Below are 23,893 nucleotides of genomic sequence, written 5' to 3' on the forward strand. Positions count from 1 at the left end.
GAGGTGAGCGCATAGTCGATTTGTACATCAGAAAGAGGGCCTGGCAACCTGGAAATAAGCGCGCCAGACTTTGTTGCCATGTGCGCTTATTATAAGCTACTTTTTCTGCTTGTTGATTTGTCAAATCTAGACATTCGCGGGTTTGGGAGTTGGTAGTGCTTGGCCCCTGTAGCACGTAAAATTGTAGTCTTGTGTTGTATTTGAAACACTGAATTGATTTTTAAAAGCTAGAATCATGGACAAGACACTTCCATTAAAGCAAATGCAATGTTTTATGTACATTTATGCTACAATGAAACACACAATGACTCCCTTTGTAACTAAAAAAACATACTCAATATACTCATTTTAATTAGGTTAGTCATGTATTTGGAGCGTATTCTATCAGACCAGTTTTTATTTTATTTTTCTAGTGAGATCTGGCAACAGTGGCGCCAAGGCCCGTATCATATAGACCTCATTGGCCAGGGTTCACAAACCATTAAAATGATTGACGCTTCAAAAAGCAGTATATATACCCATTTCTGTTAATTAATATTTAGCAAGGGTTTTTGTTTGTAAAAAAAATAATCTGTATAGTAAACAAGCCGCATTGCTTGTACACAGGCTCATTGGCAGTGCTTAACAGTTAGGATTAATATAAAGCTACATCATTTTCCCACACGTAGCTTTTTACAGATATCTGAACTCTAAACAACGTGCATTGTTGGTCATTTCATTGTGAGTTTTATGAGTCTATTTCTATGCCCCCGCCATAGACTGTAAAAAAATTGGTCCCCGCTCGCTTCATCGTTTCTTCTCGGTCAGTCCTGTCACCTCATCTTCATAGACAGCAACTGCAACGCGCCCCCTGCTGGCCGAGCTCGAGCCACAGGAACACGGAAGCAAATGCCGAGCGCTTGCAAACTCATCGCTTGAATCACCGAGGAGGGCACAAGGACATGAGCAAAGAGCTTGGGACTATGACTTCTGTGGATAGTTCATAAACCGTCATCGTATTATCTCTGCACGTCCTCTCAGCGCCTTTTCATCCATACACACGGGAACAGAATGGCATCGATTTTGCTCACCAGATCTCGGACTCCGTTGATGAAAACATCTAGGTCATTAAAAAACGAATTCAGAAAAGGTAATACAGTTTTTTTTAATACAGGAGAGCGATCGGTATGTGGTTATTGTATTGTTTTGAACACGATTTGAATGGATCATTGTAATTCTATCTGCCTTTTTATTTGCGAGCCTTATGAACTGTCAAATGTGCGTCACGCAGAACTGATAACTTACAGGCGTACAGACAGTAACCGGTTTTGTTTTATTTATATAGGCCTCGTGACTTACATTATCCTGATTTATTTACTGTTATTCATTCCGTATATTTCCAGCCATTTCATGTACACTGCAAATATCATGTATGAAAAGATTTCCATCCTAACACTGAAGTCAGAAAGTTCATGACCTAGCCACTTAGCTTTCAAACCTGGCACATACGATTATTGAACGACTGATGAAGTGAGAGGCTTAAGTGATTAGCTAACCAGCTAAACTAGCCTCACAGATTGAGGCAGTCATAATCACCGAGAACCCTCCAACTTAAACGGTTTCATGGGATGCGTCCAGTACACTGGTTGTACAGGCACAGATAATGGAGGCTCACTGCAACCTAGTGCGTATGTGTCGGTGTCACACGTGCTTGCGCTTTGTGTGTTCATGCTCTGTTACTGTAAGTCACTTCTGGAAAATAACAGTGCTGCAACCGTTGTTGACCGGTGGTTGGTTTGTCTGCTCATTGTTGTGGTCTACACGCGAGTCGTTTCCACACTTTTATTATGGAGCGCCTTTTATTAAATCAGACACTGAATTATAGTTATGAACATCGGTATGTTGTTTGCAGGTGTAGCCAGCCGGCCGCTCCTGTCTGAGAACGGTCAGTGCGATCAAATACAATTTAATGCTCATAAACGTGTTTTATTTCGTCGTCATTTATGTGTAATGCGGCTGTATATCATTTTAGAGCCATACATTTTGCTCAGGTTACTGGAGAACAGGAGTTTGTAGCCTTGTGTGCTCCTGGAGGTTATTTGAGGACAGACTGCTTTTCCGTTTGGCGCAGACTGCAATGACTGATTCCTTATTATAGACCTGTCATAGTAAAGCATCTTTCATATAATGACATCTGTCCGTTAGCTTGACAATACTGTCTTTGGCCTATACATTGATTGCACTGGTTACTAAAATTGGTGGGAATATTTTAATTCAATCTTTTGAATTCATTCAGTTCACATGAAAGATTCATTCAGTGGACCAGGCATAACAATGTGATAATATCATGTTAGTGAGTCATAAGCCCCTTTCACACATTAAACATGGTAAATGACTATAGATTCAAGAGTCTTTATTGTCATTTATGCTCACACATAACGAAAATACCAATAAATACACATGTGCTTTTCACAAGCAACATCTTATACGGGTAAGATACCATTCTAAATGGATCCAAAATACCGATAGACTCTTAGATGGCAAATCTTTGAAATTACCTTTAAATGCTGTGTTGTTTTCTTCATCCACTTGGATGAGGAGAAGTGCTTTGGTTTCATTATTTGTTCAATTTGACAACATTGTTTTTTTTTACTTTTTAGTGACAGGCGGAAGAGGATGATCATAAAGCAATGTGTTTTTCTCGTAACACACGAGACACTTAATAGTTATTACTGCAGTTTCTGTAGTACGCAATAATAACTGCAGAACTGTGCTGATGAATTGAAAAGAAGGCAGGGTCTCGGATGCAAGACAAATTAAACAATTAATAGCAGTGAAGCTTACTGTAAACAGCTCAGACAGAGCTTTATGATTGGCCCAAAGCAAACTTCTTATGTTAGCGCGTTCTGACCTCGTACATGCTCATACCTGTGATTCTATTCTTTGTTCACACACAGCATTACACGGGTAATTAACTGGTAATGTTACAACTTCTCTTTCGTTCAGGAAAATGTCTAGAACAGGTTTACCTGCATTTTTGAAAAGGTCCTGTTCACTCATGATTTCAATTATATATATGATTTTGTACGATGTGATTTCGAATGAAAACTTTTCATCGAGAATTCATTTGAGAATTAAAACTAAAAATGTTTAGAAAAAAAAGGTCCACTCCTAAACCTAGCCGTCAGTGGGGCGTTAGCAGATCATATGAAAGCATACAAATGAGATCGTGCAAATTCACCACCAATTTGGCAAAACGTAAAATAAATATGAACTGCCATTAGATTGTGTTGCCCTACCCCTATTATTTACTGTCCCACCTCCTTTTCCATCACTAGTTTCAGGGAAATAATGCTGTTTTTCTTTCCACAGAGACCTAAACACTCTAATAGTGAATCGTAAGAATACAATCGGTTTTTTTTTTTATGTGGTTGAACCAAATTGCAAAACTTGTTTAGTAACACTAAGGTTTCATAATCTATCATTTGTAATTTCCCTGATTATATAACCAATATAACCAATAATAATACTTTTAATCATTACAAATGACAAATCAAAGCATATCAAAAAATGTTTAATGCAACCTTGATAAATGTATGCATCTAATTTAGATTTAATTTAAAAATTCAGTTTTCTTTAAATAAATGATGGACATTATACAGTAGAATTAAATGGCAATAAAACCACAAATCTCTAAACCTTGCAGCGGAAGCAAGTGGCTTCAGCGTTATACCTTGTCTAAATGATATAAAGCCAATGCTCTTTTGCTTATTTTCCCAACCACAGCGTTGCTGCCACAATCTGTAATTGATTTCGAAATATACTTGAAGTGCTTCCTTAGAAACCTCAGTAACTCCCATGTGTGGACTTTTTGTATTAGCTAGCCTGCAGCAGTGTGGTCTGACAAATGATTAACTATAGCTTTGCATGACAGCCTATAAATTAGAGGTCTGATCTGGATGTGCATTGTTAGGTGAATGAATGCTGAATAGCTTTCATAACATTGAGCCTTTTGTTTGAAAAAAACCTCAACCTGCCAATAAGCATGACAACACTGATTAGGAACAAAAAAAAAAGAATTAAAATTGGCAGAAAAGTTTGAATATTTTGTTCATGTTGCAACAATGTTAACAGTCAAAGAAGAGTTAACTCAGAGATACATTTGCAATGAAGTCTTAACCTACATTGTCTCTTGCCAGAGATGGGGTTTTCTTATCAGGACACTAGCTCAATCCACAGGCTTCTACCAAGCTGGTTAAATGTACCAGCACAGACTGTGACTTGTCACACACAACAAACACGAGTGAGAAGGACACCTGATGCGAACAGCAGTCTGCAGAGTTTGTGCGCTTCTGTTGAATGAGTTGACTGTCCTATTACATATAGGTTCAGGGAATCAATGGACTGAAACAACCATCACTGTAAGTTTGTTCATTTGAATCGAGATTATGATTATGCACTTGTTTCCAGACATAAATGAAGTATATCTGTAGGACTTGGTACCCTCCACTCTAGCTGTTTTATCACACTTTCAAAGGGACTGCTGCTTCTGATAAGACCTTCTCACAAAACTACAGCCCTGAATTCTGACCGAGTGAGACTCTATCAGTGAGATGGTTTCATAAGGGATAGACAGCCCCCTGAGCCCTGCAAAAAGAAGTATTTCATTATATTAATATAAATATTTTTCCCTGGCGGTTGCCTTTTGGCACCACTAAAGGGTTTAGCGCTGTAGCGTGTTCTTGTTGAGCATGTGAAGATGTAATTTTTCTGTGGCTCAAGAGTGATTAGTCACATCATGGCATTTACAGCTCAGATGTTGTGCCCAGAATTAATTGCCCATGTGCCAAGATGTCTGCATGCAGGATGTGTTTTCTGCTGTTGAAACGAATGGGAATGTTAACGGATAGCATTATGGAACACCTTGGTTGGATTGCTTGAACATTGTCTACATTCTTTAGGAAAGTCAGTCTATATGAATTGCTTATTGTAGCTGACTTTACACATTAAGCTAGGATAGTGGAAAGCATTTTGACATAAAAAAAAACTACACCCTGTACATTTAAACCAACTACTCCTATCCATGAGATCAGCCAATCTGTTACTTAAAAGACATATCTGAATATTTGAAGCAGTATTCAGAATAAAATCATTTTGTAGACCTACCCTTATATGACGACTCTTTCTTCAACTCAATCCTAGACACACCCTGGATCTGTTGCACTTGTGTAGTTTCTAATACCTATTACAGAAAGGAAGATTTGTGACCACAAAGTTGTTCGTTTTTTTTCTCCACCCTTTAAGGAACTTAGTCAACACCCATGATCCTTTACAGATCCTTTACAAAGTTCAGGTTCCTTCAACGTCATCATTATATGCAGGCCGTGTTTGATTTTAAATTTACAGTCCCTTGATTTTTTGACTTTATTCTATTCTGTTCTATTCTATTCTATTCTATTCTACACTCTTATAAATAAAGGTTCTTTATAGTGGAAAAAGTGTTCTTTAGATTATTAAAATGTTCTTCACTTTAAGAAAAAAAATATTTTAAGAACTGTTCTTATGGCCTCACTGTGAAATCTCTGTTTTGAAACCTTCATCTTTAAGAGCATACTATTCAGAGAACTTAGTTGTCTACATGCAAATACAAGAAGACTAACAAGCGGATAGAGATCTCAGGCCTTCAGTCAGAAGTGTACTGACCTTGAGATGTGAGGCCAGAAATCTTATAGAGCTAAATATAGAGAGAGAAAGTAGACCGAAAGCATTTATTCTTCAATGTGAACATCCTGGCTTCAATAGGATTAGGTTGCACCGGGGGAACTTGGCCAAGGGTCTTACATGTGCAACAAACATTATGGCAAGCAAGACAGAGATTAGGCTTCACCGGGGCATTGGACCAAAGGTCCTATGCCATAGTACTAAAGGTAAGTGGGATGAGAATGGATTAATTATGGAGTCTGGCCTCCTCCTTTGTCTCTGATTGGATAAGTCAGAGAATCATGAGACTGTTAAGTATATGTAGTAGAGATTGCATGAGGGAAATGGTTCAGGAGGAAGTCAGATTTGATAAATTGCTGTATTTCAGGGAAAGGGAAGCAGTATGCTTATGTGCATGTGTGGGATACAGACAGAATGGGTGAGAATAGCTTTACTGGCTTACTCCAGATAAGGGAGTTTCCTGAAGCTATATTTACTGTAAGTAGAAGGACATCCTGCAGTTATAGTCCACTCCTTCACTTTTCCTTTTTAAAGAGGTTCATCCAAGAATGTTAAATCTATCAAATATCATTTGAACTTCCACATATTTGAACTTTAAACATGACTCTTGGAGACATGCAAGAACTAATGCCGTTTTGCATCACTCACATCAAACCTAGCGCAACACACCTGGCTGAAACGGTTCGAAAGACTCAACCCAATATCTCTGCTTTTAAAACTGGGATAGGATAAAGTGTTTTATGATAATGACACAATATTAGGAGGTTTAGGTCTTTGAAAAGACATGTTTAATTCTGATTTCTATAGTAAAAGTTGATTAGGTTGAAATGTGATCTTGATCTGATGGCTCATCTTGGCACATCCAAGTGTTGATACAGGAGAGTCATATTCTACTTTGTTTCTCAGATGAACACATGCTTTCAACAGAAAATGGGTTTGTTAAAAAGGAACAGTGGGTTAAATAATGAGATATTTGATTATTATAGATTTAACTATAAACAAAAATATAGCACTTTTGCATATGGATTTGGTACTAGTTTCTAGCAATCCACTTCCACAATGCAATTCCCTTCACTTCAAGTTCGGTGGTTTCCTCATATTGGATATTCAGACTTTACCCTCTTCTCCTGCTGAAGAGCTGTTACTAACTTTATCTTGAGTTAGACAGAGTTAAATCTGCTCGGTCATCCTCGGGTATCCTAGTTTGTCACAGATGTCGAGCGTGCTTGTGAAGGTCATAACCTGTGAAATGCTACTCTTGAACAGCTGATTGTGTGGTCTTATTTAACTGTACTGTAGTATAACATAAGCATTCATCCAAGGAAAAAAAAAGTGAGCTATGTAAACTCTTCACGGTAGTGAATGCAGTGTTTTTGTGTGAGGTCTGTATCCTGATGTAACCTGTAATGAGATGGTGTTTTCAATAGCTGGATAAAATAATTTTAAATGAGTAATATTCAAGCATAGGCTGGTGCTCTTACAACTTAACAGCAAGACCAAGTAATATATTTTGATGCTGCACATTCCATAACATAACAACATTAGATAAATGAAGATTGAAGAGTAAAAATATTAGCTATTTAGGAATTAATAAAGCCAAGGGGTTTCAGGGGGTCGGCAAAAATGTGAAAGATAAAAAAAAAAAAAAAGAAGAAATGTACCAAATGTATTTTAGGGCCGTCATAGTTAATGTGTGTTAAGATTAGGCTAGATTTAAGGTCCATTAGATATTTAAAAATAAATGTAATTCTGCTTAAAAATAAAATATTAATTGATCATTGCATTTTTTTTGATCTGTCTAAAGATGTAGTTTTTAACAGTGAGGGTAAACAACAAATATGCATATAGGTTTGTAAACAAAAAATTTCCATAGATAGGCTACACTCTTAACTTTATAAAAAAGTTAATGTTTTCCAACGATAATTTGCTTTAGTACAATGCCAGTTATTAAATTTCGGAAACACTTAGGCCTAAATGCAATTTTGTTGTTTTAATAACATTTTCTTAAATATTAAGAAAATATATTGAAATCTCAAGTTTATTGGTTCCTGGAATTAAAAAGTTTGAAAACTCCTGAATTAAGGTTTGTTGATGTAAAGTATTTTGCATAAGTGCCTCCATTGCTCTTTTTCTGATACAATCACACCTGGGACCTTACACACCTTCTTTTGTGTGTCCTTTTGATTGGCAGAGGTGAATTTTTTTCCTTGGCTCTGCTTGCAGAAGTGGCATGAGACCAAGTATTTACTCTGTCCTTTTCCATGATCCTATGCTGGCATGTAGCCTCTAGCACTCTTCATGACCCTCTTATGTTATCATATCATCTTACCATGTATAAACTCCCAAATACATTACAAGAGCAAGCTTAGGACACTGGTTTGTACCTTTAGATGTTTGGGCACGATGTTCTTGGAGCTATTTAACATTACTTTGTGGGTCCATCCTTATTTATAGCAGTCTCATATGTGTACTGTGTGATATGTTTATGATATCTGATGTTTTTTCTTGTATCTGACTCTCTTTCAGGAAAGTTGTCAGAAGGCATATGCTTTAACTGCACTGCACTGCGGTTAGCCACAAACAGGTAAATGGAACAGAACATTGGGTCAATAACATCATATGAAGTTATAATGTCATAATGAAGAAAAAATATGTAAAAAATGAAATATTTAAAATATACATGTAATAAAAAAATATTTCATTATGTAATGCTTAAAAAAATGAAATGATAGCCTACTTTAAATAAAAAACTAAATCCGCTTGGAGGTGGCGGCAAGTCAAGTAATTGAGTCATTCATTCAAACGATTAGTTCAAATGGTTCATTCATTCAGTCACTGAATCATTCATTAAACAAAACAGAAAATGTTGTGTCTAAAGATTGTACAGACTGATGAATGATGTCTGTTTTCAGCAGTCATGGTGTTCTTGGAGGCAGCATGTGGCCTCATGCCTCATCTGTCCTGTACCTTGACAATTCATCAGCACCTCAGCAGCGCTTCTCCAGGTCACCTCGCCTTTACTGCGCCATCTTCGTACCTGACCCTGCCCTGCCTGTGCACACCCACTCCACATATCCCAGGACGCTAGCCTGGCCACAGAATACCCCAGTCCGGTGGGTACATACTACAGGCCGTCTCCATGATGATTCAAAGGTAGAGCGTTCTTTGCGTACACTGAAAGATCGCAATAAAAAGCTTGAAGAGGGAGGACCGGTGTACAGTCCGACAGTGGATGCAGAACCCGTGCGACGGACAATACGTCAACGCGTGATTGACGAAGTGAAGCACTATTATCACGGGTTCCGCTTGTTGTGGATAGACACGACCATCTCTGTGCGGATGCTCTGGAGGGTGCTGAACGGACACATTCTGTCACGCCGAGAGAGGAGACAGGTATATACAAAATTAAATAAGGCTTTTTAAGGGGTTGGCACTGATTCTAGTGTGTAATTTAGTAGCATCAATTCACAGAAATAAAAAAAACTAAGTTAAAAAAAAATTCAGAAAAAACAGAAAGAGAACATTTTGTAACAATTTGTAACAATTTATATCACGTAAACTAGGATTAGGATTGCACCTTCCCAATCAGTCTTCCTCTGTGCCAGTACGTATTAGATAATAACTGTACCCTGACTCCTGGAAGTTGCGTAGCAGCTAGCCAATCAGATTGGAACATTAGACAAAGTTGAACTCTGCTCAAATATCTTTAAGAGAGAGTTCATGACAGCATGATTGTGTTCAAGTGCTTGAGATTTGGTAATTATAAAGTAGACATCAGACACTTTTGTCCTTAACTGCAGTACTGATGTACGAAATGCTAGTATTTGCGATGAAACTCCCTCCACACATATGAATGGGTTCAAATTTGGGTCTATAATTTTTTATAGAAAATACAAGGAAACTCATATTGTACCACCCTGGGCTTGAGTAACGCTTGTACGCATAACTGTCTTTGACCTGTCAGTGCTTACATAGTTTTTCATGGTGCAATTTAAATGGTTTGCTTGTCTGTCATTGCCCTGTGGTTTTAACCCAGTGTAATGTAATTAAGTCGTATATAGTAGGATTTGGAGTTGAAGATTAGAATTCTTCCGTAGTTTAATCCCAGTCCTATAAAGCCTGCCTGGATCTTTTCTATGGCTGAATGATTTAAATTAGTGCCCTGCTGAGTCTTCAGGGAAAAGTCATTAGAGATTACTCTGTAAGTCAGAAGGCAAGTGGAAACTGAATACGTTCTAACCAGCTTGCATGACTTCTGGGATTCCTGAACCCTTTAAGGGTTAGTTCACCCAAAAATAAAAATATTCTGTCATCATTTACTCAGCCTCATGTCTTTCCAAACCTGTAAGACTTTGGTTTCTGTCCTTCCATTGACAGCTACGCAACTACCACTTTGACATTTCAGAAGTTGAAAGTGGTAGTTGCGTAGCTGTCAATGGAGGGACAGAATTTATAAATTTTTTTAGCAAATTTGATCACAAATACCTTAATTTGTGTTCCGAAGATGAATGAAAGTCTTATGGTTTTGGAACGACATATGGGTGAGTAAATTATGACAGAATTTTTTTTTTTGGGTGAACTATCCCTATAAGATGATCCTTTTGGGTCCAATTTAACATAACTTTTGAACAAATTAAATAATATTTAGATATTAGATAATTAGATGTATTTAATCCTATCCATTCATTAAAAAAATGTAACCGTTCATCCAAAGAATTCAACCATCCATCCAAAAATGTTTACCATCCATCTATCCAGAAAATTCAACCATTCATCCATCCAAAAAATGATTTTATCCAAAAATTCAACCATCCATCCATCCATCCAAAATTTCAACCATCCATCCATTCAAAAAAATTCAACCAGCATTTTATAGCCCTGCAGACGTCCCGGTCCCTCTAGTTGTTACTCTTAAGGTGCCGATTTAGAAGAGCTCTACTTTTGTTATTTTAACTTACATAGTTACATAAGATAGGTGTGTTTTTTTTTATCATGCCCTCCTTCAATCTGATTAATGTTCTTCCTATTCTTCATCTCTCCCTTTCTGAGTAGTTTAATGATTGATAGATCAATACAGCTCACTTTGGCACCTAGTTGGCCACTAGCCCAGGCTGACTCCAGTAAAGCGATGCCCCCCGGAGATATGTTGTCCTTAGGACAGAAGTAAAAGTGAGGTTATTTGAGGCCCATATGCATTAGCTTTATGTTCATTAGGTGCTATTACCTTTATTGAGCTATCAAACTTAAAATTTCAACCTGGCGAACAATAAAATAGGTGAAAAAATAAACCTATTAAGGACTTTGACGGGCCAGTGAGAAACTACTCAGATCACCCTGTTAGTCATGGCAACATGGATAATGTTTTTACACGGCAAGCAGAGAAGCTCACATTTTAAGAAAAAATCAACATAGTCTATATTACTGAGTCAATTCGATTCAAATGTTTGGGGCCAGTTCCATTTTCATTTATTTATTTATTTATTTATTTATTTATTTATTTAATTTCAGCAAGGACCGATTCAATTATTCAGAATGGACCCTAAAGGTGTTAATAATGTTACAAAAGATTACTATTTCAAATAAATGATGTTATTTTAAACTTCTATTCATCAAAAATTATCACAGTTTCCACAAAAATATTAAGCCTAACACTTGTTTTCAACATTGATAATAATAAGAAATGTTTCTCGAGCACTAAATCAGTAGGCTATATTATGATTTCTGAATGACCATGTTACTGCTCTTCTGTATTGTATTTGAGTTTTCAAGCACACAGCTGATTGTAGCTACAGTATCACATGTTTTATTACACGTCGTCTCTGTTAGCACAGTGCTAATACCTTCCCAGCCTCAAATTCTCAGACGGTCTCATGACTCGGCCTGTTGTAAATTGACACTCTAGTGACTATCTATAACTGTATGAAGCCTTTATTGCATTCTAAGTCACTATGTACTGGAAATGTCTCTCACTCTCCGAACAAACGGTCTATCTTTGGGTTGCTAGGATATTAATGCCCAACATTATTAGTCCATTACATTACCCCTATCATTTTTCCATAGCCATGGCAATATTATTGAGGAGTTATGTTTGGTTTCGCTCTGGCGATGATTATATGAAGCTACAGAGATAGAAATACCACTTACAAAAATGTAGTGTTCTGGAAAATGTTTTGAAATCATTTGCTGCAAGCTAATTTTAAAGGGGCCAATTTAACGAAAGTATCACTATTATTGCTTATACTTTGTAACGTATAAGTTAAGTGTTTTTGTTGTTGTTTTAAAGCTCCAGATTTGCTGTTCTTGTTTGTAGGGCTATAATAATAATAATAATAATTGCACTGTAAAATTAATGTATTATTATTACTACTAGTACAACTGCTAATACGACTAAATTAAGTTATTAATCAAAATGTTAAACTGTTTTATACTTAATATGTACAATTTAAAATGTGTATTTATGAAACCATTATTATTATTATTTTACAGTACAAATGTAAAGTTAAAATGCTATTATTTATGGCTACAAATGTTAAACCATCAAGCTTTTGCACGGGCAAGCACCTTTCACATTTTCTTCAAAAAATCTTAAAAACTTAAAACAAGCTAAAATCATATTATCACATTCCTAAAGCATTGGTAGATAGTTTCCCCACAGCATTTGATCTTAAAACATCCACAGCTAGTGTAATACTGGTGTTTAGGTAGTCATGGTTAGTTGTTATCAAGAGCTTACTGAAGTTTTCTTTATATTTTGAGCTCTGTCAACATTAGAATCGTGAGGTATGCTAATGCCTCCGCCTCAGCTAGCATCTGTCTCACCTCACTCTCGCTATTCTTCTGACCTGCTTCATCCTTAATCCTGCCTATTCACAACTGGCCTCGCACAGCGTGGGTTCCTTTAGCTTTTGATGTCAGTCGTCAACCCCCTTCCCAAGCCCTCTGTCCTGCTCTCTCCCTGCCTCTTCCTTTGGAATGCCCTCACTCTCTTTCTCCATCCTCACTCACTCTTTCCCTGAATATTTCACACTCCAGGCCTCCCTGTTTTCCTCTTCTCTTCCCCCTCACATGCTCTCTGTCTCTTTCTGTGGTGATATACATGTCAATGGGCCAAACACAAAGGCTCTTTTCAGGCCTGCCTGGTTTAAATTCTTTCCTATAGGGCCGCTGACACACAGGTGGAATAAGTAGAGCAGGGACCCCTCTTATAAAGCTGAAGCTCCTTTGTTATCTAACCTCTCATTTTCTAAATTCATCATGTTTCATCAACTATTAGATATGGCTTGATGCATGAAGTCAGTTCTTGACATACGGAGTGGACTTACCGATGGTCTGACTTTTGTTGGTCTCTGGTGGTATCATCATGATCTGTCCATGATTCTTTATTTTGTTTTATATGAAGTTTTAGATCTGTCAATTTTTTACTTTTTTGTGAAATGCAGGAGGAGTGAATCATACCTAAACATAACCAGGTCATGTTTAAAAACTTTTTTTTTTTTAATAACATCAATAAAATATATTTATTTTACAAAGTATTCTAACACAATGATTTTTATTATATTATTTTTTGAAAGCACCATTAGGGTTTTTACTTCACTTTTACTATTAGGTCTAGACGTTAGGCAAACCATCTCTGATCAATAATTACGTTTCATCACTTAAGCAGCCATTTGCTAACATCACTGCTGTCTCATGTTAATTGCAGTTCCTGAGGACGTGTGCAGATGTCTTCCGGCTTGTGCCCTTTTTGGTCTTTATCATCGTTCCATTTATGGAGTTTCTGCTTCCTATTGCAGTGAAGCTTTTCCCAAACATGTTGCCTTCCACCTTTGAGACACAGTCTATAAAGGTATGCTGACCTTTTGAGTTTTAATCTGTAAAAACTTTAATTGTATTTCTGTCTTAGTCATGTGTCTTACGCCAAACCTATGTGACATCATATAATATCTCGCTCTCATGCTCTGTGTGTGTGTGTGTTTTGCAGGAGGAAAGACTGAAAAAGGAGCTGAGAGTGAAGTTAGAGATGGCCAAGTTCTTGCAGGATACAATTGAGGAGATTGCTCTAAGAAACAAAGCAGCTAAAGGCAATGTAACTGAGGAGTTCTCCACTTTCTTTCAGAAGGTAGATAATGGTCACGCATGCTCAGCTCTCATCCTAAAAAACAACTCTGCTGCATCTCCATGTGATTCAAAACTCAGCTCTGTATTGCCACCATGTGGTGATTCTCATAAAGTGCTCTTAGACGAGACTATACTCAAAAGTGCTATGAATGAGAACTTACTTTGCTGCTAACTCTCTCTCTCTTCCCCTTCCTATTCCCACCCAGATACGAGACTCTGGAGAGAGACCCAGTAATGAGCAGATCATACGTTTCTCTAAGCTGTTTGAGGATGAACTGACCTTAGATAATCTGACACGGCCGCAGCTGGTGGCCTTGTGCAAGCTGCTGGAGCTGCAGTCCATTGGAACCAACAATTTCTTGCGCTTCCAGCTTATCATGAAACTCAGAGCCATCCGCGCAGACGACAAGGTTAGAACCTGTCCTGACTCTGCCAAAGTTGTGTGTCAAGATGGGTCAAATACTTTTTCATTGTGATCATGATTTATATCAATTACAGTATGTCAGTTTTGAATAATTTAATTAAAATAAATGATCATCTAATCAATTGAAATAATTGTCTGGTCCCCGTGTTAGATTATACTGTACTATATTTAATGCGAAAATTTGAAGTTGGTAAGATTTTTTGGTCTCACTTTAGTTTAATGTCCAATTCTCACTATTAACTAACTAGTAACTATGATTTTTGCCTCAATAAACTCCTAATTACTGTTAGTAAGGTAGTTGTTAAGTTTAGGTATTGGATAGGATTAGGGATGTAGAATGTGGTCATGCAGAATAAGGCATTAATATGTGCTTTATAAGTACTAATAAACAGCAAATCCTAGTAATATGCATGATAATAAGCAACTAGTTAATAGTGAGAATTGGACCGTAAACTAAAGTGTTACCAGTTTTTTTTAAAGACGACTCCTATGTCACCAAGGCTGCATTTATTTTATCAAAAATACAGTAAAAACAGTAACATTGTGAAATATTATTACAATTTAAAATTACTGTTTTGTATTTTAATATTATTTTAAAATGTGATTTATTTCATGTGATGCAAAGCTGAATTTTTAGCATTATTACTCCAGTCTTCAGAGCCACATGATCCTTCAGAAATCATTCTAATATGTTGAATTGGTGCTCAAGAAACACTGGCTATTATTATAAACATTGAAAAAGCAGTTGTGCTGCTTTTGTGGAAACTGAGATACAATATTTTTCATGATTGTTTGATCAATAGAAAGTTCAAAAGTAAAGCATTTATTTCAAACAGACATCTTTTGTTACATTATAAATGTCTTTACTGTGTCTTTTGATCAATTGAATGCATCCTTGCTGCTTAAAAGTATTAATTTCTTTAAAAAAAAATCTAAGTTTTTCAACAACTACTCATAGTGGCCACATTTGTGAAACTTCAAAAAGGAATCAAAACCATTAAAGTACTTAGGTTTTTGTGTCATTATGTTTTTGCTGTATAAGAGTTCAAAGCAAATTAAAACAGTTATCAGCAATCGTATTGGCTAGAATGTCTGTTTATTCCTAGCTGATTTCTTTGCACATGTGTGTGATTGACAGCTGATAGCAGATGAGGGAGTGGACAGTCTGAATGTGAACGAGCTGCAGTCAGCATGTCGTGTGAGAGGGATGAGAGCTCTGGGTGTGACGGAGGAGAGACTTCGAGAGCAGCTTAAACAGGTAACACATGCTCCACATCCCTCTGTTATTATCACTCCCCAGTAATACATCTTCTCATCATGTATTTCACATTTCTGATCATGACAGTGGTTGGAGCTTCATCTCAATCAACACATCCCCACATCTCTGCTGCTGCTGTCCCGAGCCATGTTCCTGCCAGACACACTGTCCCCTGCAGACCAACTTAAAACCACACTACAGAACCTGCCAGAGATTATGGTATGCACACAGTACAGCTGGAAAATACACTATATACTAAAATTGCATTAAATATAGGTTAGGTTCATGAAAAATATAGTCGTATACATACAGATTTTTCTGGTAAAATGAGTGTGTTTGTGTCACGTGTGCTTTCACAGGGTAAAGAAGCGCAGATGAAGGTGGCAGAGCTGGACTTCTCCAAAGTGGATAACAAGACTAAGCTGGAGGCCACGCTACAGGAAGAGGCAGCCATCCGAGAGGAAAACAGAGAGCGGGAGCTGGAGAGACTGGCAGATGCTGCAGAGAAAGTGAAGGAACTGGCCGCACAGGTCATTACAGTCACTTTCAGTCTGACAGTGATACCTGTTGTATAGTTGAAATGTTTATGAAAGGTTTATATGTGTTTCCAGGAGGGTGAAATGGTGGAGTTGGAAGCAAAACGACGGGTGGATGCAGAACATGCTCTTTCCAGCGTAGACGTGGCCATCCATTCAGAAACACTACGAGATACTGCACCAGTGCTGGAGGGTATGAAGGTAACAAAATGACACAAAGATAGTTTCTTCTCTTAAATCTGCTTAAACTTTGGAGATTTGTTGTTAAAGCTTTTATTAAACAATATTAACAAGAAACAAAACCCAAAATATTTACATTTGATGAAAAATTTGGGGGTCAGTATTTAAAAAAAAAAAAGGAAATTAATATTCAAATTCAGCAAGGATGCATTTTATTTTTCAAAAGGGACAGTAAAGTCATTTAAAATGTTACAAATGCTGTTCTTTTGAACTTTATTCATCAAAGAATCCTGAAAAAATGTACAAGTTTCCACAAACATATTTAAACAGTTATTTTAAATTGGAACATTTCACAATATTACTTTTTTGGCTGTTATTTTTGATAAATTTTTGACTTCTTTCCAAAACATTAAAACAATCTTACTGACCCCAAACATTTGAAGGGAAGTGTTCTTTACTAATGAACTGTTAGCCATTATAAAATAATATTTGCTAATACGAGTAATGTAAGCTATTATAAAGTGTTTTATAACCCTTTTAATGCAAGTCAGTCCACTCAATGGCCCTTTAGCCCTTCTATGGTCCTTCTATCTTGGAAATAAACTTATTTATTACCAAGATATCAAATATAGCCCCATTCTGCTTGAATGGGGAAAAACAGAAACACCCAAAACTGCTAATATGCTTTTTAGTACTACAATACCAAAAATGGTTTAGCAGGACCAACCACATCTTTTATATTAAATGATTTCAGCTAACGCACTTCAACTTTCCAGAGCAATAAGATAAGGCAGGACTTTACATGACAATAATTCTGACTGTGATATTAAGCTCTGCATTCGTCCTTCATACCTTCTCTGGTGTTAATTATGACTGTGTTTGTTGTTTGTTTGCTGTCATGTTACAGGAATGGCTCTTTCTCTGTTATTATGTGTTGTGTATTATTTTGCGTGTTTATTTCTCCAGTTCGAGCAGTGGCAGAGGTATCTGCGCATTCAGGTTAGATGCTGAACTGCTCCCCATCTGGAGACCACCACACTGACGCTCTGCTCTCCTAGTCACTTTACTGTGTGCTTTTCCCTCATTTACAGTTTCATAATCTGAACTGTTGGTTTAGGGTTAGGCTTAGACTCTTGTAACGCTTGTTATTTACAGCATAACAGGTACAAAAATCAAATGCACATACTGTTGCGTGAATACAGTGATTTGAAAGAGCAGAAGTCTTGTGTGGTTATGCCTGCGTCCTCCTTTCCACTTCACTCCAATTCTCTGTCCCTTTATGAGTATGTGTGAGCCTGTAGGACAGTGCATATGTAAGATGCAGAAATCCTAATGGTTGTTTGTCTTACGTGGCTCAGAGGCCCACTGCATAAGCCTTACGATGTGTTTCAGTTGGTTTAAGTGACCTTTCTGTAATCACTTTTGCTGAATGGAAGACCTTCCTTTCCTCTGACTGATCCTCTTATGTCTCTGCATCAGTGTTGGGGAGTAACTTTACTACACTTTTCAAAAGTATGACCTCTAGATCAAATGTTTTCAAACCAGCATTGCTTTTCCAATAACAAGTTACACTACCATTAAAAAGTTTGGGGTCAGTAAGAATTATTATTATTATTTTATTTTTTTATGTACTTTTATTCAGCAAGGATTCATATAAAGTGACAGGAACATACATTTATAATGTTAGACAACTGTTTTCAATGTTGATAAAAAATAAGAAAGGTTTCTTGAGCAGCAAATCCGCGTATTAGAATGATTTCTGAAGGATCATGTGACTAATGATGCTGAAAATTCAGCTTTGCCATCACAGGAATAAATCAAATCAATTTGAAAATATATTAAAATAAAAAGGTTATTTTAAATTTAATGTTTTACAATATTACTGTTTTACTGTATTTATTACCAAATAAATATAGCCATTAAAGACATAAAAAAAATAATAATAATCTTACCAACCTCAAACAGTGGTGTGTATTCCATCAAGCAGCAGTGTAGATTGACAATTTTGTTATTGTGTTATCTTACAACAAAGCAAGCTGAGGCAATATAATATTATTAACAATATAATAATATATGCGATAGTGAGAGTATTCATCATTAGATATTCATCAGTTTGTGCACAGTTCATATCATAAATGAAATGCTGCTGTTTATCATCATGTATTCAAATCAGTTATATAGAACATTTTTATACAGTTCAGTGTATATATCTAGATTAATTAGTGTATAAATTTTGTTTTAAATTTATATTTAGTGCTATGCCATCTAATTAAAATCCTCATAGGTTTAGTGCCAAATAGTTAATAAAATAATCATTTAATAAGACAATCTTTTTTTTAAAGGGTAGCTTTAGTAGTTAAACTACCGTGTAGCTTGAATATTGGTGACTATAGGGAGCCAAACCCACAGTGATTTAAGCAAGGTTTTGGTATGGATAATGATACTATTTAGTTATTTTCTTTGGAAAAATAGCTTTAGCTAATTAAATAAAAAAGTTACAAAGAATTTCCATCCATTTTATATACATTTCATCCCTAAAAGTATTTGTTATAAACTTAATACAATTTCTGGCATTTGCACCTAACTTTCACTTGCACCAAAAATCTATCACTGATTCAAAGTTTCCCCAACACTGCTGTGCATGTATGTAAATGTGTGTGTTCATTGGAGTGAGTGTTTATGGACACTGCGTGTGTCATTTTTCAGGGGGAGGAGATCACTAAGGAGGAGATTGACATGCTGAATGACGCCTGCACCAAACTGAAGGAGCAGAAGAATCTCCTCACCAAAGAGAAAGAGGAGCTGGAGGAACTAAAGGATGATGTGCAGGAGTACAGCGAGGTGTGCCATCCAAGAGAGACAATCATTAACAAACGGTTCATTTTCATTTCTGTCGTAAACATTTAAACTGTGTTTCTCTACAGGACCTGGAGGAGATAAAGCGAGAGCTATCCAAGACGGGACAGGAGAAAGTGGTGGAGTCTAAGGCAAGTCAACGTCTGTTAAAGCGAGTCAACCGAATGATCGGAAGAGTGGATAAGATCATCACTGAGCTGGAGAAGGACAAGGTGGTGTTAGACGGACAGATGGACAGCAGCACCACACCACCAATTGGGTAAGAGACTTTGATTTGCTGAACGAATGGAATTTTTTAATGGCGATTTTGGTTTCTGTGTGTGAGTGCTTGGGAGTATCCACGTTACATCATCAGTAATGCATGATGAGAAGTTGTAATCAACACAGTAAAATGGTGGTGGAAGAATGACCTTGAAGGTTGTAAACACGAACCAAAAAAAGGGTTCCCAGTCCAAATAAAAATCATTTTTTGTTGTTTTTTAGATTGTTCTTTGAGAAACATAGTGACTTGCCAAGGTAAGCACAGGAGTGACCTCTCGCCTTCTGTTTCGTTTCCTCATCAAAAGAATGAATTTGAAAAATTTAACACTAGGGATGCACCGAAATGAAAATTCTGGTCCAAACCCGAAAATTCTGGATGCACTTGGACGGAAACCGAAAATTATTTTTAAGTGTTTTCGTATAATTGCATTTATAGTAGACTTTTTAAGAAATTTCAATACTAAATGTAAAAGATACAAGCCAATAAAATAAAATCCACACTTTTTTTAATGTAACATTAAAATTTGACAGAAAATAAATTAATAATAAATATCAATATATTATTCTTTATTCCGTTCTATGCAACAGAATCAGATTTAACAGATTTATTTTTTGACCAATTATCCATGATATAATCCATTATATATTATCAGAGCATGTGAGCAAAGCGTAGCAGGGAGCGCATCAGTGAACAAGAGGGTAGCGTCATTTTACCAGGGTTGCCCAGCACAGCTTTACTACACTATGGTACAGTACAGTAGGGCTATTCCAAACAGAAACAAGTAATGCTACTACATAGTACCGAAAAAACCATTATCGGCCGATCATTTTCGGCAGCCGAAATTTCGGAGCATCCCTATTTAACACAAATACTAAATATTTTAGGGGGTCTAAAGTGTGATTTCATTTGATTGAATATTTTAATCCATCATCGGTTTGCTTGTCATTTCTTTTACTAGTCCTGTTTATTTATTTAATCAGCTGTGAGATTACGATTGTTCTCTGAAATCTTCCTCTTGTTCATTGTTCTCAGTGGTGCAGGTAAAACACGGATCACTTGTTTTAAGGCCTTTATTTTATTTAAGGCTTGAATGATTTAGTGAAAAATTATTCGAGAATCAATTTCTAATTCCAATTAGTATCAACTCCAAAAGCACTCGCAATCGTCTCTCCTGGGAACCCTGCACGGCTGTCTTGGCATGCGATTGGTTGATCATTGAACTTACTCATCCTCCACCATCTTACCCGCTGTGTTATCAAGCAACCGTTTCCTGTATGCAGTGTGTTCTTGTCCTACAGGGAGAATATAATAAGCATCAACGAGCTAATTACAGTCATGAAGCAGATCCAGAGTATTCCTGAACACAAGCTGCTCAGCATCGCAGACGCACTCGACGAAAACAAGGATGGCAAGATAGACATTGACGATGTCCTCAAGGTAACAAGATGGGGCTTCTTTGGTCACTCATTGATTTTCCTTCTTTTCCTGTTTGGTTGAATCAGCATTTTAGTTTGACTGACATTTATCTGCCGCGTGTGTATGTTAGGTGGTAGAGCTGATCGATAAGGAGGACATCGATATCTCCACCAGCCAGGTTGCAGAGATCATGGTGATGCTGCAGAAGGAGGAGAAGTTGGTGGAGAAGGAGAAAGCCAAGGAGAAGGTCGAGAAGGAGCAGGCAGCTAAACTCCAAAACTAGACTTACCGTGTAGGGGAATGGAAGAGATCCTGAAGCTATTGAAGCTTTTTCAGGTCATGTTCAGATTCAGAGTGAGGCTAAAAACAGTGCGGACCTCCGCTCTGTATTCATATATATGAATTAAGAAAAGTTCCCAACATTTCTTCCTTTGTTATAGGTAAATGATTTCCATGTTGTACTAATTTGTTCCCATGGTTTAACGATTCGTTCCCTCGCTTTAGTTAAATTGGGGCAACAAAGTAGTACAAAGTGGAACTATTTAATAGGTGGTGGCTACGATATCTTACTTTTCCATCAAATGTCATGTGCGGTGCGCCGTAAATTCAGAGATGAATTTGGAAGGAAGGTTTGTTCGTTTGTTCATTTGTTCTCGAAAGGCCCCCTCTTAAAGGTGGAGTGAGTCATTTCTGCGCCACTGAGCTGACTTGTTGAGCTGGACATAATGCCATCAGCACAACCAATAGCGTGAGTTTGGTGAGTCATTACTTTTGTGGCACAGAAATTGCACACTTCAGCTATTAGATGCAAAAAAAAAAAGTACTTTAATAGTACTGTAAATTTACACCCTGGCAGTGATTTCCTGAGATCTGAGGTCATTTCCTCTCTTTTGCACATTACATCACCTGTCACTATCATTCCACTGCTCATTCAGTTTGATTTAATTGCATTTTTATTTCTTTTCAGTTCACAATCTATTTTCATGAGCTTGTTGAATGTTGCTCAGAAGACATTGATATCTCACTTATGTTTATTCAATAACCAAAGAAGGTTTGTTGCAGATTTTATGCTTCATTTAATACTATTACATACACATTCAAGCACTGCAGCTTTATGTCACACACCAAAGGTCTGAAATAGTATTGGGATGTATATCTTCAGCACTTGAGATTTATTCAGGGCAGAAGTTTTTGTACTGACTTGAAGACGGTAGCAGAGTTAGATTCCTAGTTTTTGATGTGCGTTGTTTATTCCGCTTTTATCTCGGGTTGATTTCAGCATCACATTTACATTGTGGCCTTAGCATTCAAAAACCCCTCAAAATCAAATCAAGGGAATAAATTGAGATATAATATAGCTATGATAACATTTCAACATTGCTAGTTATTTGCATTGTATGCTAACAGTAAATATCTGTGCATTGGGCGTCTCTGTTAGCTGGCTTGGATTAATGATAGATGAAGAGTGTTAGTGAATGTTTGTATGTGTGAAAGAGTACCTTGGAACCTGAAAGGCAAAAGATGGAGGTCAGTGCAGACAGAATCAGGGTACAGCTCAGCCATCCAGTCAGTATGTGGCCTGGATGATGGCTTATTCCTTACATGGAGAGAGCGGCAGCAGTATGTTCTCATTGCAGAGCACCTACACTAACTGGAATGTGTCGATCAACATGAGCCTCACACGCTTACTGGTGGCGTGAGTCTGGAAGCATAGTTTCACAGGGCACATAAGGCCGGGAATACATCATCTAAACCCTAAACATGTCATGGCGAGGGACCAGCATGTCTAACCTCAAAGCACAGTTCCTGTGCTGTGTCTCAGACGGAGTGTTTAGGTGCCTATTTCACATAGTGTCCCTTAAAGGGATAGTTCACCCAGAAATGAAAATGTGGTCGTTCCTAACATTTATTAGTTTTTTATTCTGTAGAACACGAGATATTAAAAAAAAATTCTCGCTGCTCTTTTCCATAAGACAAAAAAACAACATAAGAGGGAATAAATGATGACAATTTTCATTTTTGGGTGAACTATCCCTAACTTACCTGGGGGACCCTTAATTATAGTTAGGCCTTTAACTATATTCATGAATTAGTATTATCATACCGTACGATAGAAAAAGTGTTTTTTGTTTTTATTGAGCGAGTATTTTATGCTAATGTGTAATTGCACTATATTCAGAGCTTTAATTTTCCTATTTGGTGTGTCGATCTAGACTCAGGAAGATGCATGTAATGTCTGTTTGCACATTGATAGATATTTTGGGGAAACTTGCACACTTGAATTTTTAAAGTGGTAGCTATATAATGAACTTTGTTGAAAGGTATAAAGATACCTTACAGATTGTGTTTTGTTTTGCGATTTTTAAATTTAATTTATAAAAGATGGTGCATGTGCATATAAGTGACCACAGACTGAATGGATTAAAGATATGATGTAATTATCCCTGGAAACTAATTTACTGCTTAAGCTTATTTAAATGGATTGAATATATTATTTATTTTCCCCTTATAAGGCCTGTACTTTGTGTCTTAGTATTTTTTTATTTTATTTTTTTGACTATTCTGTATTTGTTAGAAGGTTCAAAACCTAAATACTGTTACGCTAGTTAATTTGTAGACTGAACAATGGGTGGAAATGAGTGATATATGCAAAAAGGTTTTTGAAAATCAGTATGACGCAAAATAAGACATTTTATTTTATTGTTCATACTGCCGATGTAAATATACTATTTACATACAAGTGGTTGCAAAGTCAAATAAAATCAAACTGATCTCTAAATTGAATGCTATTTTCCCCTTTTATTTTTGACTCATGCATTTCATGTTTCATATATTTTTTGTCTTTTTATTATTATTTAATGCTTTGCTTTGATATGCTTTGATGCCTGATGCCTTTTCACTCCCCTGCTGCATTATTCACCCGTTATCACTGGCAGCATCTCTGCAGTAATAAAATATTTAATTTGACTTGTAAATTCAAGTATTTGTATACATGTGTGTGTGTATACAGTATATATATTTAAAAAGCTGTCAGAAACATCTAGTCCGAATTTAAGCTCCCGCTAATGAGAAAATCAGACGATACAGGACTGTAGGAGAGTCACACTTAAATTGAGCTAGAATAATATCTGAGATGAAATGTC

At 36.7% G+C, this 23,893-nt stretch overlaps 1 protein-coding gene across 5 annotated transcripts; it reads left to right on the plus strand.

Moving 5' to 3' along the window:
- The first annotated feature begins 852 nt into the window (after window positions 1–852).
- letm1 (leucine zipper-EF-hand containing transmembrane protein 1) lies at window positions 853–23,538 on the plus strand. 5 transcript variants are annotated; one of them, XM_081351879.1, is made up of 15 exons: window positions 853–1,129; window positions 8,227–8,284; window positions 8,613–9,093; window positions 13,403–13,546; window positions 13,682–13,819; window positions 14,025–14,228; window positions 15,381–15,500; window positions 15,588–15,719; window positions 15,860–16,030; window positions 16,112–16,237; window positions 18,923–19,057; window positions 19,141–19,331; window positions 19,556–19,588; window positions 20,615–20,771; window positions 20,881–23,538. In XM_081351879.1, the coding sequence occupies exons 1-15, from the start codon at window positions 1,051–1,053 to the stop codon at window positions 21,031–21,033; spliced, it is 2,322 nt and encodes a 773-aa protein (XP_081208005.1). In that variant the 5' UTR covers window positions 853–1,050; the 3' UTR covers window positions 21,034–23,538. The 5 variants fall into 5 exon arrangements, with proteins under 5 accessions (XP_081208005.1, XP_081208007.1, XP_081208008.1 ...); XM_081351881.1 differs by having other exon boundaries at window positions 20,633–20,771; XM_081351880.1 differs by having other exon boundaries at window positions 866–1,129; window positions 8,616–9,093.
- The last annotated feature ends 355 nt before the right edge of the window (window positions 23,539–23,893 follow it).

Source organism: Scardinius erythrophthalmus (assembly GCF_964197995.2).
Source record: "Scardinius erythrophthalmus genome assembly, chromosome: 21".
NCBI classification, from domain to species: Eukaryota; Metazoa; Chordata; class Actinopteri; order Cypriniformes; family Leuciscidae; genus Scardinius; species Scardinius erythrophthalmus.